General features: G+C 42.1%; 1 protein-coding gene across 1 annotated transcript in view; it reads left to right on the top strand.

The window, feature by feature from the left end:
- Positions 1-18,369, top strand: part of LOC133009719 (transcriptional enhancer factor TEF-3-like) — a gene marked incomplete at its 5' end in the record, with an annotated part of 31,040 nt that overhangs the window by 9,716 nt on the left and 2,955 nt on the right. Inside the window, 9 exons of the mRNA XM_061077256.1 lie at positions 4,165-4,229; positions 6,025-6,087; positions 7,957-8,091; positions 8,970-9,013; positions 9,305-9,366; positions 9,566-9,696; positions 10,197-10,370; positions 15,018-15,158; positions 16,418-16,570. Of these exons, the coding sequence (XP_060933239.1) occupies positions 4,165-4,229; positions 6,025-6,087; positions 7,957-8,091; positions 8,970-9,013; positions 9,305-9,366; positions 9,566-9,696; positions 10,197-10,370; positions 15,018-15,158; positions 16,418-16,570 (968 nt within the window). The remainder of the gene's footprint in view (positions 1-4,164; positions 4,230-6,024; positions 6,088-7,956; positions 8,092-8,969; positions 9,014-9,304; positions 9,367-9,565; positions 9,697-10,196; positions 10,371-15,017; positions 15,159-16,417; positions 16,571-18,369) is intronic.

Raw genomic sequence — 18,369 nt, 5'->3', positions numbered from 1 at the left:
TGGGTGATGGTATAATGTTCCTATGTTACTTTCCTGCAGCCTTGGCTGGCACTGGCTCCGTGTGTGTGCTGCTCCCTTTGGATATCATGATCTCATCGCTGTGTGACTGAGTCCCCCCTCTGATCTGATGGGTGTGTTGGAGGGTATTTTTGATGGGGCCCCTCCCCAAGCGCTCCCTCACAGAGGAGTGGTGGGGCATTGGATATCTGAGACAGGACCATGAAGCAAAGCCTCTTTGACAGCCCATTAAGGAAGCTGTTTAATACATGCAATACATCCCTGGCTAATATTCAGTGGGGATACCGTCAATACAACAGGGTGTCTTTGTGCTTGTTTGGTGGTGAAATACGTTTTTAAATCATTGATCCTAACCCCAAAAAATTTATGTTTTGTTGGGGGTAATATGGTTTTGTACAGGTTAAGTTAAAGTTTTACAACAACTCCCATGAGAGTCTGTAGCATATTTTCACAAGCATCTGAAGAGAATAGAATAGAATAGAATCATTTTATTGTCATTGCACAGTGTACAATGATATTTAGCAGCAATCCTTAAGTTGCATAGAATATAAAGATAATAACAACAAGAGGAAACAGCATGAGCAGCAGGTTAAAAAGGTACAATAAAAAAAGGTGGTATGAGGTAACATTTAAATGTGAAAACCCGTGCGGATCGAATGAAAAAGAGTGGCTGCTTTTCTGAATTCGTGAGAGGTTTTCCTTCATCTGCTATATGCTCACACGTCTGTGTCTGCTCCTCTGAAAATCCCTTTTGGATTGGACTCAAAACGTACATCTTACTTTACGCTGAGGGAAGTTTCCGGGAGATAAGTTGCCAGGAACTGGAAGAACTTGCCGCTGTAATGTGAGGAACTCGATACGGGCAACTTATTGTTCATTTGAGGTAAAAGTACCGCGAGGACTTTGACAAAGCTCTCTGTTCGTCTTTTCAAGAGTTTTGATTGCGAGGGAAATGTGGAACACTTTCTTAATCCCCGGGGAATTAAAGAAATATGTATTAAGGGGTCCAAACAATCGGTCGGCGAGTGCACCTCCTGATAAACACTAAACGGTTGAGGAGTTACAGCCCTGAAGGAAAAATAAGATTGAGGTGGAATGAATGCCTCGACTGTGGCTGAAGTGTGTGTGCGTGTGTGTGTGTGTGTGTGATTTTATGTCTTTATCTCTGCGTGCAACTGTGTGTATAAACGGGAGTAGACAGTATTTGAGAGAAGGGTTTAGTCCACAAAAGCTTCACACAAAGGCAGTTCTGCGGCTGTGCAATGCGTGTGTGTGTCCCTTTGTGTAAGTGTGTGTGTATATGTGTGCTTGCGTGTGTGTGCATGTGAGTGCATGTTCATGCACATGCGTGTGTGTGTTTTTCAGGAATCTGGAGCTTTACAAGGACTAATATCGACCACTTTTCCCTCTTTTGACTGATTCATTCTCTGGTTCACACTTTTTGAGCCGTAGAATAGTTGATTCCAATGTCGACCCATGCAGCTGAGTTCACATGCAGTACTTTTTAGGCTGTAGGGATTTGCAGGAGATGTGGTTACCACCTTTCTAAAAACCTTTGCTGCTCGTGACGTCTGGTCGTCAGTGTCAGACACAGAAGGAAACACGTGAAAGTACACGATGTGATTCAAAAACAGATGGTTTTACAAACTAACATACTTTGGGATATGCTTCAAAATAAAAATGTTTTCCACGATATGACCAAACTGTTGGCTCCTTTAGTTCCTGGCTGATCATCTGACTGCTTGAGCCCTTTCCTGTCTAACTACATTGTGTTGTTGTGTGCTATTAAATAACACTCAATCCTAAATACAACAACACAATCTTATCTTATAATTACAAACTCATTCAAAATATATAATAACAATCAGATGTACTTTCGTACATATACTTTCGTATATCGTTTCACGTGAGAGGGAACCCACCTGAATTCTTAAAATTGCAAATCATTTTTTTTAAAGAATTTGGCAATACAGCACAGATGTTTTAAAACACATTTAACCTTCTTCATAACTGCAAGTCACAGGATGATCAGATCACAAGACCACAGCGCTGAAACGGTGCATTGCGTTCCGCGCAAAATCTGATCGCTTTTATTGGCTGACGAAATTCCCGATAGCGGTTGAGCTGGGTGTCACCTTTCCACTTTTCATCCTTCCGGGGGTCACTTGATCGGCCGGTTTGTGAAGCTCTGTGAGGTCTGACCCAAGTGTCACTATGTGAGGGGAAAATGTGACGGGTTTGTGTCACTTGTGTGTTGTGACTGATCTGTGTGTTAATTCACATGGAGACGGGGTGCCAAGGGAAAAATGATCGTGTTTAAGAGCTGGTGCAAAGTCTTGTAAACTCGTGTGTGTGTAAGCGTGTCATTCACTCTGGAACAGAACTTGTCTGTCTTCCCTTCTCTCAGTTCCTCTTCGTGAATGTGCTGATCTCAAGTATATGGCTGGCATTAAAGATTCATTTCATTTTATTTTTAATTAATCATTTCCAATATTACTCTGTTAATTTTATTGTGTCAGAAATCTAAAAGACATTCTGCCCATTCCATGTCCGCTGAGAACAACATGGTTTATTTAAACAGCTTATTTTGTTCGACCAGAAAAGGTCGCTCAAATATATCAAACCAAAAAAAGAAAATCCACTTCTTAAACCGTACAGTATATTGACCAATGCTGCACCTAATAGCAATCTACTAAAATGGATCTCAAATGAAATGATTTTCACCCTCCTACCCAGAGTATTGGACACACTGGTGTTGGAGGTAAAATTGTTGTAATCTATTCTATATGTGAGGATATGGATTACATGGGACCCAGATTAGACAATAACCTCTGAAAGGTTCTTCCTTGACCAAGGACTGATACTAAGGGGAAGCCTTGTTGACTGTAGCTTAAATTAATTTAAATTTTATTTTCTATTTATGGAATCCCACCTTATACCGGGACTGTGCGTAAATGATGTGCGTATGTGTAATATGTGAACATGTATTTGGTAATAGATATGTTTAATTAAATACACACAAATTTAATATACAGAAATATTTAAAATATGGAAGTAACATCCTCCGCACCTCAGAAACCTTATATGTATAGTTGTGTGTACATGCCTATTTGTGTGTTATCCAGTTTAGCCTTTAAACTAGAGGTTTATCTTTTTGGAAAGAGGGTGAAAGAAGCCACATGACCGTTGCCCTCCCCTGTAACCGGAGACTGTGCTCAGAGGGAGGGAACAAGCCCAAGATTTACTGTGGGCGTAAAAGCATATTCCATAAACATTGACACACACACCAGCTGCCTGGCAGCCTCAGCAGACTGGGCCTCCTTTGGTCACTGGCCGTGTCTGTCCTGAGTCCGGTCTGAGGATCGCATGGCTGCAGCCTCCACCTGCTCTGCCAATGTGACCTGTCTGTCAGCGGTGGCAGCAGACACACGCATACACACACACACACACACACACACACACACACACACACACACACACATGCTCAGTGTACAGTGACTGATGCAAGCTCTTAAACACAGATGTATAAACTTGGTGATTTACTTATACTCGTAGTTTTCTGCGATGACACACTTGACAGCCTGGACTCATGACATTGGGTAAATTCGTTTGCACGTGCATCTATACGTGCATGCAAGCAAGTGCACACACAGGCATATTTTGAGAAGTTAATTTAGCTAATTATACAGTGACTTAAGTGACCTCAGCGCACAATTATTTTCCCAAATATGTGCACAGAAATATACAGCGCATATTCATTTTCTCATTCCTCACTGTCGTGCTTTCATGGTTTGGCACAGCGTGAGGTGCAGGCTCACTAACTCAATAATTATCTTTGGTAAACATTTTAATTGGTCCACACTTAGAACATGCTCCTCATTAACCCCCCGACACTTTCGGTTCGAGGACACTATGGCTAAAGTAAAAAACATCATATACTTATGTTAATTAAAGATAAGTATTGTATGTTGTGCTATATTTCAATTTGTTTCTATTTATTAATAATATTGGGCCTCTCAGTCAAATTTAAAAGTAAAAAATTTGCATAAAATACGTCAAATTAGTTTGAGTTTCAAGCTGTCTTAAAACTCCAACGTGAGTTAACGTCCAGTGAGTGAACTTTGCTTTTTTTCTTGACTCTTACAGGACGGAATGAGCTGATTGCACGCTATATCAAACTTCGTACGGGGAAGACGAGGACCAGGAAGCAGGTGAGTTCTCTCTGCAAGCCACCGTCTGAATCAGACCCTATTTTTGAACCCCTCCATAAAGCTCTGCCCTGCTGAGTGATGCCCCAGCACCCTGCGCAGCCCCTGTCACTTCTCACTCCCCCTCGGCTCGGAGGCCTGGGGATGACGATTGATTTAGGGCCGGGGCCAAATGCACAGATGCTATAGGATCGAGTGTCGGTGTTATTTCTTCGCCACCTCGTGGATCTGGTGCTTGTTAGAAGGTGAAGCTGGGGAGTACGGGGATATGGATGGGAGACCGAGGTGGGACGCCCAGGGGATTTGGAACTCTATCTTCCCTATGGTATCCGAGATGGAGTGATGTATGGGGCAATGATTGATGTGGAGAGAAAGGGTCCGCGCTAAGTGATCTGGCAGATTCCGTTTGGGAAATAAAACAAAATGAGAAGTGGGGGGGCAGTCACGTATCAGATCAGGGTGGTGGGACAGGTCAGAAGCACAGGATACACCAACAGCAGTGGACTGACAGTGCAGCTTCTTCAGAGTGTCCAACACTATTGTGATGTGGAAAATCGTCTGAATTCATATAGAGCTTTTTCTAGTCTTGACCTGTCAGAGCACTTTATAGTTCAGTTCAGCCATTCAGCCAGTCACACACACATTCATACTATCTGCAGCTCTTTCTGTTTCGCGCATCACTCATACACCACCGGCACAGCTGTCAGGAGACATTTGGGGTTCAGTATCTTGCCCAAGGACACTTTGGTAATTCAACATTCCTCGTGGAATGACCTTCTGGTTAGTGGACGACCTGCTCTACCTGCTGAGCCACAGCCACCCTGATAGAGATAGAGGGTGTGTGCAAAGATTTTTTTTTACATTCAAAGATTAAAATATGACTGGGGTATGGTTTGGAAGTATTTTACTTTTATAATGGATAAATAATAATACATTTGAAGTTAGAGTTGTTTCTCAGATCAGTGAATCAGTGTTGTAGCTCATTATGTCTAAATGATTGAATCTATCCCCAAAGAAAGAAAGTTACTCATCAAAGTGATTCCTGTTTCTCCAGATTTCTGTCTATAGGTGGTAGAAAAATATGGATGGAAAATATCTATATTATTGCAGTTCCATACAACAAAAACATATTCTTCTACATGGCTTTTAGGTATATGAAGTCATGTGAATATTGTATAAACAGTATATGTGTGTTTATCCACAAGCAATTAGAGACCTATTTATATAGCACATTTCATTTGAGATGGAAGCACGATGTGCTGCACAAAGTATGAGCTACCACGGAAGTTGTAAACCACAAAACCATGTGCAGGTCAACATTAGAAAATGTTTTAATAAACACAGCTATTAAAAAGTAGGGATAAAATATCATTAAATCAAAAAATAATTAGCCCAATGAAATAATAAGATACATAAAACCAATAAAAGGAATAAATAATATTAAAAGGAATACAAATAAATAGATTAAAACCAGCTAACCAGACCTTGCACCTCAACCTGAGCAGTCACTTGGGGCTGCAATGGATCCCAATGGGCTTTGGGTGACCCCCTGGAAAAGCTGTCTTGCGCAAACATATTCCCACTGGTCAGTTTAGAGTCTTAAATACATGTTTAAGACTGTACATGGAAAAAGAAACACTTGGAGGAAATCCATGCAAACCCACAGGGTTTAAGCCCCATAGCTGGAGGGGGTTAGTTTTGGACTTGTAGCATTTTTAGCAGTGAGGTAATAGTACTCACCAAAAAGCCGCTAAGATGCAATGTTGAACTCTGTCGTGTTGTCTAACCTGTCTTCCAGGTGTCCAGTCACATCCAAGTCCTGGCCCGACGGAAGGCCAGAGAGATCCAGGTGAAGCTGAAGGTACGCTACGTGAGTCAAACTTCTTTTTGCTTTTTCTATATGAAGTGAATGCTTTGGAAGATGTCAATGATCGGAGGGAAATGTAGAAGGGATCAAATCAAGTCATCACTTTGATAACTAGAGGGGATTTTAGAGAGTGTATGCCTCCGCCAAGGTTAAGCCCCAATCTCGCTATATTATATAAAGTACAAAATCATTTTCGTCCTAAAATATGATGTATTTCTTCTTTTTCATAGCTATGCCCGTCCACCATATTTCTGGAAATCAGTTGATTTGTATTGTTGTATTATTATTGCACTATTTTTTATCACTACAGGATTCCTACCAACATCTGGGGCAATGGAACTGCTGATGAAAATTAGCCTGTCAGCTAACTTGGTGGCATTTACATTTGTATGAATGTTGATTAATGTACATTCTCTCTTTACAAATAAAGAATGAATTAATTGAAAAAAATGTTTGTGTAACCTTGCTTAACATAAGTCAGACAAACAAATGCAGATGAAAGGATAAGCCTTGGCGGAGGTAAACAAATCTGAATAACATGAATACTTCTCCATAGACAGAGTAACATAGTTTGTATCTGTGAATGTAAGCTGATAAAGAAAGTCCTTGTCAGTAAGTATCATTAGTATGTTGCATCTTTCAGGGTTATAGATCATAATCAAACATGTTGCCTGCATTTGACTTTGTTTATTATTATCATGACTTTAATCCAGTTGAGCAGCCGAAATGTTAAAAACCTTCTAACTCAATATTATCTCCTCTCATATTGAAGTTTGGTGTTTTGTTAAAGGTATTTCAACATCCATGGCCCCTGCTCTGCCATGTATTCACATTCCATTAACACAAAGGCACAAGCCCCTGGCTGTTTTAATTGCAATCTCTTATTGACGCTAGTTGTAAATGGCATGCTTATACATTATGATGAGATGTGAACGTTTCTCCGGCAGCCCGGGGCTTACTGTGCACAATCACGAACAAGACGAACCAAACACAATTGTCAGGGAACAAATTAATCCCTGCATTATTCCTTTCAGGTATTAAGTGTATGGTAAGTAAAGCAATAAAAGTTTTTCCCGTGTAGTACGCTGAGAGCTTACACATCCCTGTCTCCCCAGTACTTTCTCAGTTTACATTGCTCATCCGCATATCCGCACCCAACAGGACTCTCCCTCACCTTGGACGGTGGCCAGGAGGGTTCAGCTGGCAGAGGCCTGCATTGGTCACAGGGTTTGCTCCCTGTCACAGGCTTTTTTAAATACATCTTTGGTGTAACTGAGATCCCTGCCACATGTACCCCCCATATTTCAGCTATGCCCTTGTGTTAGCCAGTTCTTGGAAGAAGAATGCTCCGTGTGGCCTTGCCCATTAGGGCGGCAAGTGTTTGTTGTCCTCTGTGGTTTGGAAACTGCTGAAGGAGTGGATTCAAAAACAAGAGCTGTATCACTTTACGGCATAGCACAGGAGAAACAGTTTTCTAGCACTCACCTGTTTTCAACTATTTCCGATGGCATTGGCATTGCACAGCTTCGATTATGATGAGCATATTAACATATCACCGCTGTTGCCTGCCTCGTCTTCCGATTTGACCTGCAACAGAAGCTAGTTGTCATCACAGGCTTGCCAGTGCCAAAGCAATAAACTTAACTCTTGACCCAAAGGCCCTTGACTGTAATATCACCTTCTCTCCATCTCTCTGCTTGGCAGGGATTCACCGATGATGCAAGCTGGCCTCAGCCCTCCGTTTCCCCTTTTAGGGCTCGGCTTGCGTTGCTGGTAAAGTGGGGCGCTATCGGAGTCTGATGACTGTTCTCTTTGCACAATCGTCTGTTTCTCTCACTCTCGCTGTCTTGTCGCTCTCCGCAGGACCAGGCCGCCAAAGACAAGGCCCTGCAGAGTATGGCCACTATGTCCTCAGCCCAGATCCTCTCACCCACGGCCTTCCAGAACAAGATGGCTCTCCAGGGCCTGGCAAGGCCACCGTATCCGACTACCGGTGGGGTGAGTCCCTAACCAGTGTCCCCTCCAACACATTATTCAGGTTAAAGTGAAATGCTGAGCACTGGCCACATTTATATAAATAACTTTTTGTGTCCATTCTAAAATTTTGGGGTTCATTGCCACATAGCAGAATTTCCCCATCACCCTTTATACTGATACATCATTTCCCTGGATGTTTGTTCAATCTCATGACCTCTATCCCTCTTCATACATTCAGTTTGTCTAAATTTGTACAGATGTGACACCTTATTAATCATATTTAGTCATCTTAATATTATGTTCTGATCATCTGTCTCAACGTCCAGCAGATTTAACCTGTTTGGGCCAAAAGAGTTACCTCCATTAGTTGGGGAATTTGACCTTTTCTTCCTTTTTTAAAATCCTATTTTATCCTGTTGATGACACTATTTAGAATGAGTTGACCCCTGAACTACTTCTGTGAGCTGCATTTAAATACTAAACACAATTTCAGCCCTTTGAAACATATAAGTGCAATTCATTTAAGTTATACTTCTTAGCTTTATACCTCAGTTTAAAGGTCTCTAACGAGAAGGTCAATGGTTCAATCCCCGGCTCTACCAGTCCACATGCCGAAGTGTCTTTGGGCAAGATATTGAATCCTAAAATTGCCCATGGCAGCTGCTCTGAAATGAAAACAGTAGTACGCTGCAGAAATTACGTGCAAACCCAAAGTGTGTGTGCACGCGAATGGGTGAATGAAACTTGTACTGTACATTTTTTTGAGTGGTCATTAAGACTACAGCAGTGTTTTATAAATGCAATTCATTTTCTATTTATTTTGAAATGCTCTCAATATAAACTATAGCTCAACTGTTAAATGAGTAAATATATTTGCACTTGATTTGATTTCCCTCCAGTTTTGGCACGGGGCACTTCCAGGGCAGCCGGGGGGCCATGAAGAGTGAGTAGACATTCTTTTGTCCTCTGACCTGCTGCAGTATCCATCAGTCACTCTTCATGTGATCGGCTTAATAACCATTAGATATGTTTCACTCAGGAAATGAATCTCAGAGCAAATTACAACATATCAGTGCAATTATAAAGAAAAGTCTTCAGCTGTCTGACTCCCAGCATACCTCTCTTCCCGCTGCATCTTTAGAGGTCAAGCAGTCCAATTAGTATGTGAGATGGGGTCATGAGGGTGAGACAGTGCATAACATGCCTCTCCCTCTCGTCTGTCTCGTCTCCCCAGCATTAAGCCCTTCTCCCAGCAGAGTTACGCCATGCAAGCGTCCGGCCCGGCCCCCATAACAGGTGGGTGTTCTCCCTCCCGCCCCAGCTGTGTTGACAGAAGGCTGTCATGCCGGCCAAAGTGATGAGATGACGCGGCTCGTGAGGAAGAGTTCCCTCAAAGCTCAGAAGAATAGCTACAATATCACTGCATTTTCAAGTTTATCTCCATCACAGTGGAACCACACATTTACCCAGTCCCTGTCCTCTGATTATGTTGCAGGTTATGAAAGCACAGCCGGGCTCTCCATGTCTCCCAGTGCCCCTCCTTGGCAGGGTAGATGTATTGCCAGCTCTAAGCTGCGGATGCTGGAGTTCTCTGCCTTCCTGGAACAACCTCAGGACCCAGAGACTGTGAGTAGACAAGACTGGGAAGTAACTTTGTCTAATCGAAACTCCAAAAGTTGTTCTCCCTCAACCCACAAATTATTTTTACTTCACTTACTTTACTTTTAAATTATTTTTCTACTACAACAGTCCTTGCACCTGCGAAAGTCTTGCTGACCGGTTGGCTAATCACAAAGTCACTATATTCACACGTTTTGTTCCTAAGGTTTATTTTTAATTAAAAAAATGTGCATTCTTCAACAGAAAGAAATTTCACTAATCTTTTGAGAGATAAATACATTTTTGTTTTGGATAGATTTCATTGAAACAGCGATATAGACGCACATGAATATACAAAACAGGAAGTCACATGTTCATGAATGGAGTGTCGCAAAGCAGGCCCATTGCGACACAAATCCTCGATTGCACACTGACACTGCACTTGGCATTATTATTGATATAGTAAACCGGACATTTGACATTTTTTGGCTCGGCTCATCTCCAGATATTCACATTTGTCTTTCCAGTTCAACAAGCACCTGTTTGTGCACATCGGCCAGTCCAACCCGAGCTACAGCGACTCTTATCTGGAGTCAGTGGACATCAGGCAGATCTTCGACAAGTTTCCCGAGAAGAAAGGAGGCCTGAAGGACCTGTTTGACAAAGGGCCACACAACGCTTTCTTTCTCGTCAAGTTCTGGGTAAAACATTTGTCATCTTTTTGGAGAAGTCCATATTAAATTGGAAATAATAGTAACTTTTCCCTTCAACCAATTTCAACGATTCGATAATTTGTTCAACTTCAAACCTATTTTTAGTGTAAAGTTTGGCCTGGTGCATGTTACATACACCATCGGAGCATATAATCCTCTCCAAGCCATGAAGGTGAAGTGAGAGTACAGTGAATGATCTTGTTAATGTTTTGTAGCACCTGTTGGCTGCTAATGGCCAAACAGGGTTAACGGTGTCGAGATGGCTTAAGCTCTAGAGTTCAAGAAACTTAAGTGTGATTCAGGCCCAGAATGTATGGAGAGTCATCGCTCCCTCAACCCGATTGGTGGTTTATATGCCAGCAAGGAAAGCTTTGCTTTTCATCAGGTGTTTGTGTGTCTGTGTGTGTGTGTGTGTTTGTGTGCGTGCTTGTGTGTGTGTGTGTGTGTGTGTGTGTGTGTGTGTGTGTGTGTGTGTGTGTGTGTGAGTGTGTGTAACAGCAGCCTTGGGGAGAGTGGCAGGCCTGATCTTTCACTTGGGAAATGTGAGCCTAGACACCTGTCCCTGCACTATTAGACTGAGTCCAACCCTCACGTCCCACTCCCCTCACTAGACTTATTTATAGATAAGCCACCCACCCATCCCAAAGAACACACACACACACACACACACACACAAAGACACACATCCCCATAACACACACAGAGAGATGAGAGAATGAAGCTTGATGGCAGAGACCACCTAATATGCAGACAGATAAGGAGGCACAGAAATTGCAAGCTGACACCAAAAACAGAGATTTGGAGGGAGAGAGAGAGAAAGAGAAGGAGGGAGACATGGAGATGGATGTCATGTGGGTGGGATTGAGCACATCTGCTTTCTTCATCTGTCTGATCTGGCCACAGCCGTCACCTCACCACGTTTTCTGAAGAGGTCACATCATCTACGTCCAAAGTGAAAATCAGTAGCACATCATTCAGAGTTCTATCAGAATTAGAGAGACTTTAATTCTCTCTAGCATCTCTGATTTGTTGACGTATTCAATAGAGACTTCAAAATATGATATGTAAGGAGAAGAACGTTATTTATATTCATGAGATAGTGACCAACATAGGTAGAGAGGCGTATCAAAAGGAAAATGTCTCACACAGATGAAGGGAGCAGCAATGACAACTGTAATGATAGCTATTGCAGTAATAGCATTATACTGTATGTAGTAGAGGCAGGCAAAACTGACTGTAATGTACATACTTGATCCCAAAATGTTTCCAACAATGTTCAAACCCTGAGAAATTCCCAATTTCATTCAAGGTAATAAGATGTTTTCCTTTGGTCATCTTGTAACTGGGTCAATTTTACTTTACCTCTGGCTTTGTCAGTCTCTGGTATAACTTCCCGGGCAAACGATATATGACGATGGAGAAACAAACTGTTAGCCAGTTAGCTAGTCAGCTTCCTTCCACTGTGTATTGGTGACTCTTAATGGATCGCAGTTATTCGTTGCCCTTTGGTGCTTGTTCTGTCACCAAAGCTCTTCTGATAGCAAACACACAGGGGTCGTGACAACCAAAGAACATCATGGTACAAAAATTGAGGTGAAGTCAACAACTCCCACAATTCCATTCTGCTTCAAGATGTCATCAATCTTGGTCTTTTGTTTTTATTTTCACCTAGTGACCCCTAGCAGCTGAAGTTACATACTGTACATACAAGACACCTTAAGAGCCTTTTCATGTTTTTAACCACAAAGGGCATGAGCAGTGTGACCGTGTGCAGCATCTTACACTCATGAGTGTCTTGTTTTATGAGAGGTTCTCTCAGGACAAGAATCATGCCTGTCATGCTCTTTGTGCACTTCAACCCCGTCTCCAGCACTGAGGTGCTGACAGGGTCGTTCCAGCTGAACTGAGTCATCCATAGGCCTGTGATATCCACCTAAAGGGGTGAGCTGTTGTTACCATAGAAAGTGGACAACGGCTGTCCTGCTGTGACATTTAGTGAACAGATGAGCATCCACTTGCCACAGCAGCCCACACCTGACACACCCTGTTGGGGAGCAGGCTTTGCTTTCATCATGGGGAATCAAAGACTCAGAGTCATCCACACGTAGGAAATGTCGGCAACTGTCAGAAGTGGTTTGGATCCCTTACCGGCTGTGGTTTGCTTCTGGAGATTGAACGATGAAGGTGGAGGCACACAGTGCTTATAAAACATGATCACCAGTATTCTCTGATCCAGTTTCAAAGCAGATCTATAATATAACTGCTGAAGTTCTGAGGGCCAAAGACTGGGTGTGTCAACTTCACAGTGCTGTGCGATCTCATGCCACCAGAGGGTTTTTGTGTATATGGCATTCCTCCTCACTCGTGTTTGGCTGTTATTTATTGTGCGGTGATAAAAGACATTGGTGAGTGACACTATATTCCAAGTAATCTTCCAGACAGTCCTTGGATGGAGCAGCTGGTCGAGCCATGGCATTTGATTCAGGGGTGAGGGGAGGGAGGGCCGTCCTGCCATATATCATAAAGAAAAAGAGAGCAGGACAGCAATGAGGAGATAGAAATAGGGACACGGACAGTGTGAACAAGAGATAGGGATGGCTGAAGAAACGATGGGTGGCATGTAACCAACAAGCCATTAATAAGTGAAATAGTACTCTCTTGATTCATGTCAGAGTCTGGTGGAGTCACTATTTATGACATATGCAGCTCCGCATTAGAGGAAAACAAGCTCATAATACTGTCCCCTCTCAGTCTGTTCATCTTACCTTACCCCAAGGGGGTCCTCCACTTCTCAAGGCATTCGTGACAAAACACAGAAATGCTGCAAAACAACTGGAGATTTCCACAGCCACACTGGAAAAAAAAACAGCAAAGATGCCTTCGGCCATGAAAATAAGCAAAATGAAATCCTCGACACATCCGAATATACACTAACCTCATTTACACCATTGTAAAAGACAGGAAGAGCCTATTTGATGTCGCCGCAGTGGCACAGCCACGTGGCAGGTCATCACTCGGGGGTGTGCTGAGGCGCAGGTTGGCATGGTGACCGTGACAGGCGGCTGGCCAGCTTCCAAAGCTATGGCATACTAGATTGAATTTCCAGCAAACCCCCCCTGTCGGCCGCTGGCTGCCCTGTCCCTCGTCCCACTTTCCTCCTCACCCCCTCACCGCCCGTGGCCCTGTCCTAACGGATTGTCTCACGCCTTTGAAGTGCAGAGGGAATCCGATTTAAGCTGCCTCTGCTAAATTGTTACACAGCCGGGCTGCCCGCTGTGATCTAATCAGCCAATTGCACACTGATGATTGTAATTGGATGAATTCCCTCGCAGGCTGTTAGGGAAGCAGGGAATGGCGGTTCGGGGAGGGTCACTAGGCCCCAGGGATGAAGACAAATAGAGGAATTACATGAGCTGGGGATGAAGATGAACGGCTGATGAAGAGATGAGAGCAGGCTGAGCGGTGTCTCAATGGCCCATTAGGAGACAAGGGCCTGACAGGGGAAAAGGTAAAACAGCCCAGCTGTCTGACACAGGAGTCGACATCTCCGTCTGATCCAAAATCAGATTATACTTATACCCTCAATTCAAACTTGAACCAGAGGAAGGATCAGAGGTAGATGAACCTACTTCCAGCTGAGGATGGTGAAACTCAGATTTGTCCGCCTCTAGTCTTGGACACAAAGGGTTTTCTTTAGAGCTTTTCAATATCTTATGTATAATATTTATACAAGTAACTTTGGCTCCAACTACGAGCTCCAACTTTCATCTTGGAAAATTTCCAGTCCAGTGGATTTTGAATCCGCTGTATTCTAATGAATGCAGTTGACACAACGTCCATCCATCCATCTGTCCATCAATAAATGTATTAATTTATTCATCCATTCATTAATTCATCCATCCATTCATTAGTTCATTCATTCACCCATCCGTCCCCCCATCCAGCCATTCATTCCCTCATCCTTCCATCCATCCATCCATTTATCTATCTATCCACCAGGGCAACTACCATTCATTTATCTATCCATTTATCCATCTATCCACTAGTCCATCCATCCATCCATCCATCCATCCATACCGCTTATCCTTGGAGGGACTTGGGGGTTTGCTGGCGTGCTACACCCTAGTTGCAAGTCACTTGAATGCACCATAGAACAAAGCTCAACATTTTTTTATCATCATCCATCAACAAAACACACACTCACACAAGAGATACACAGCACCTTGGGGATTCCCAGGCTGGATTTGCCAGTGTTACGTTGGGTCAACAAGGATCTGGTCTTTGGATGCCACTTGGCTTTACAGAGAGTCACTCTCAAGCTTTGTTGAGCTGTAACACTCTTAGTGTTGTATCTTTTTTAGACCCACACATGTATATCTTAAGATCCATATATGTAAGTAGAAGAGTAGGATCAGATATTTTGTTATAGATTATGGATCTGGAACTGTATATCCTTTTGGCCGCTCAGGGTAGGGTAGCACACAGAGAGTTAAAGGAGGTTAAAGGAGGTCCTAATGAGCAGAGCAGCAAATCCTCACACATACTCCTACAACGCCAGGATGCCTGACTAATCCCGATTCCTTTTAGGTCAGACTGACAGGTGTGTGTGACGTGTTGTGTGTATCTCCTCTCCAGGCGGATCTTAGTATAAACCTGCAGGATGACAGCAGCTTCTTCTATGGCGTGTCCAGCCAGTACGAGAGCTCTGAGAACATGGTTATCACCTCATCCACCAAAGTCTGCTCCTTTGGCAAGCAGGTGGTAGAGAAAGTGGAGGTAAGACCGAGGATATTGTTAAGAATACTTTTATTTTATATGTTAACTTAAACTAGAGCATTTTGTTGTTGCTTGGTTTACACCTTCGCAGGATTACATCATCAATTCCCACCAAACTTGGTGAAAGGTTGGGGACTGATGCAGATTCAGCGGCAGATCTATCATTTTTTTGTTGCTTTGTTTGACTATGTTTTGTGACAAACTAGCTAAGGACACATTGCATTTCTCAGTTTCTCATTGGTGGAAGTTACAGGTTTCTAAACAGCCCCTTTTGTTACCATACAGCGGCAGAAACAAAGCATGCACCCTAAACCACATTTAAATCCACTAAATCCAGATTTTTATTTTGATGGCAGGAAATCATTGAAACCAACCGTTTAAATGTGTCTGAATCTTCTCATCAAGATTCACGTATAATTTTGAGAAATTAATGAAAGCTTTGAAAAACAACTTATTTTACAATGTTAAAGAAAGTGGGATAAAAAATTAGGAGGGAACAGATTGCTCCCTGTTCTTCCCTGACCCATTCCACATCCTCCCACCACGTTTCATGGTAATCCATCCACTAGTTTTAATTTCATTGAATTGATTTTAACTTTGTGCACATTTTGTTACAAACCCAATGTTTAGAGAAAGTATAGTTCCTACAATTATAAGCATAGCCTCTACAGTACATCCAGCTACAATTCAGATTCTTTGCATCACAGATTTCTCAACTATATCCCCCAGAGGAGTGAATAACTGCCGCAGGTGGAGATGGATTCCAGTCATTTACCGCTGATACTTTGTCAGGAAAATTACGTCATTCACAAAATCTCCCCTGCATGACTAAGTGTTGTGCTTTCCCGTTAACTACACACAACAGTGGCCCTGCCCCCACCTACTGCTGATAGATTGTACAATATAAACACACACACTTCCCTAGGTACAGCCATCTGCCTCAGTGGGCCACATGATGATATTTAATGGCTTCATCATTTGATTACGCTTGTCACGAGAAATATGTTTATTGTCATATCTGGCATGCCATATGCTGCATTAGGTATATTATATTACACATATTGCAGCTTATCCCATAGATGTTCATATCCTGTGTGACCAATTGAGTTTCAGTAGATGTATCCTTGTTTTTATGATTTTTATTTTACAAAGATTTCACATTTGATCCTGTAATGCGTTTTAAATCCTCTATCTGTGTGGTATATGTTGTCTTACATATTTTATATATCCCTCTGTATTCATCATATCTGTTTCTCTAGACGGAGTACGCACGCTTTGAGAATGGACGCTACGTGTTTCGGATCCACCGTTCCCCGTTGTGTGAATACATGATCAACTTCATTCACAAGCTTAAACACCTGCCAGAGAAGTACATGATGAACAGTGTACTGGAGAACTTCACTATCCTACAGGTACACACACAGATCAGGGATGTGCACTTCACAGTGTTTGTATACGTGTGTGTTTGTGTGTGTTTGTAGGATTTGGGGATTTTAGGTCTGTATTATATCCTCCCATTTATTAATGGTTTTAACCGTAGACTGTATATGAAATAGCACAATTGCAAGATGGAAACAATCATATCAGGGATACTTTGGCTTCTTTTCTGGATGGTGGGAGGAACTCATCTATCTTTGTGTACAGTCAATGATTTTACAGACTATATTAGCTCTGTTGCAATAACCCCGCGCAAAAGAAAACAACCTTGCTTGTGACATTCAGTATGTGTGCGAGTTCTTTCTCTCCGATTCAACGTGTATTTTAAAGTATCTCACTGTTTTAAAGGATTTGAAGAAAAGAAACAGTCCTTAATGAATCTGGTTGTGATGTGATGTTTCCTTTGTGAAACCACGACAGACCGTTCATCACTCTTTCTTTCTGCCTGTGAGCAGCGAGCACTGTTTCAGGATTTCTTGCAGAGTCAAAATTGTTTATGTGTGTTGTAAATTGGACTTTTTCTGAATGAGTTCCTCGGAGAGCGTACACAGGGAGGGAAATGAATAGAGCTGAGTGCATCACCATAGTAACAAAGACACCAGGGTTCAAAGGCACTGGTGCCCCCTTTGCATCGGCGGCTGCATTCCTACTGGCCAAGGGACAATGAACATATTGAGCCCACACTGACGACTACATGGCAACATGTCATTAGTTTTTCAATGGGCTGATTTAGCTCATATTAACCATGAACAGCTCAAACACAGATGTGCATACACATACACACACACAGACAAACACACACGGACAACAGATGCATGGACACGGATTCCACACTGCAAGACTGAACAAAATGTATCAACATGGCTCATGTAACAAGTGTTGTATTCAGGGCAGTGCAATTGAGCTTAATAAATTCACGACGTTGTGTGTTTGTCTATTGCTTTGTGTGTTATCACATCCCTCTTGTGTTTGAGACACAATCTACACTTGTATATAGAATAACAGAGATATCATGTAGCTTTCATTAGTCTTTAATAGTTAATAGAGTGTTGTCTTATGTATTGTTTTACTTACTATTTCTATCTTCCACATCAGTGTTACATTTTAACCATGATTAAGTCATGACTGTTAGTTTTTATACATATATTTGTGTGTATTGGGAGGTCACATACATAATGCATGTTGTGAGTGTGTGTGTAATGTAATATAAGTATGATCACACTGTGACTGTTAAAAAGGAACAATTATCATAAAAGTAAAGGATCATGGTGGAAAAGACCGGTTGTTAGAGAAGTCAAAGTTTTGTGTATGACAAGAGAAAAGTAGAACCACATGATTGGGGACATCCTTCATTGGAGTAATGCTTTGGTGCTCTATTGGAAAAGAATGGCTCTACTAATACAACACATAGGGGTAAACAGTGGATCTTGGATTTTCTAAATCAGAGGCCATGAAGGGGCCACAATTTACACAGAGTGGACAATTAAATGTCCAACATCCATTTACAATTCCTGATTCATTAGGGTGCACATTCACATGTAGCTCATTCCTCGTTTACTGTTGGATCTATAAATTGCAGCAAATCACTATATATATAGATATATATATATAAAATAATCATGTTCAAGCACATTCTGTACTTACAAAAGCTCAGATTGACAAATTGTCATAATTATTGTTAGTGTTGTTAGTAAGTGACTTTTTTATATTTTATTTAATACATTTTATATTCTGTAATGCAGTCCTTAACCCTTTGATACACAAGCTATGCAAA

This window comes from Limanda limanda, chromosome 8 (genome assembly GCF_963576545.1).
Source record: "Limanda limanda chromosome 8, fLimLim1.1, whole genome shotgun sequence".
Classification (NCBI taxonomy): domain Eukaryota; kingdom Metazoa; phylum Chordata; class Actinopteri; order Pleuronectiformes; family Pleuronectidae; genus Limanda; species Limanda limanda.
This window is presented reverse-complemented; position numbering and strand designations above follow the sequence as displayed.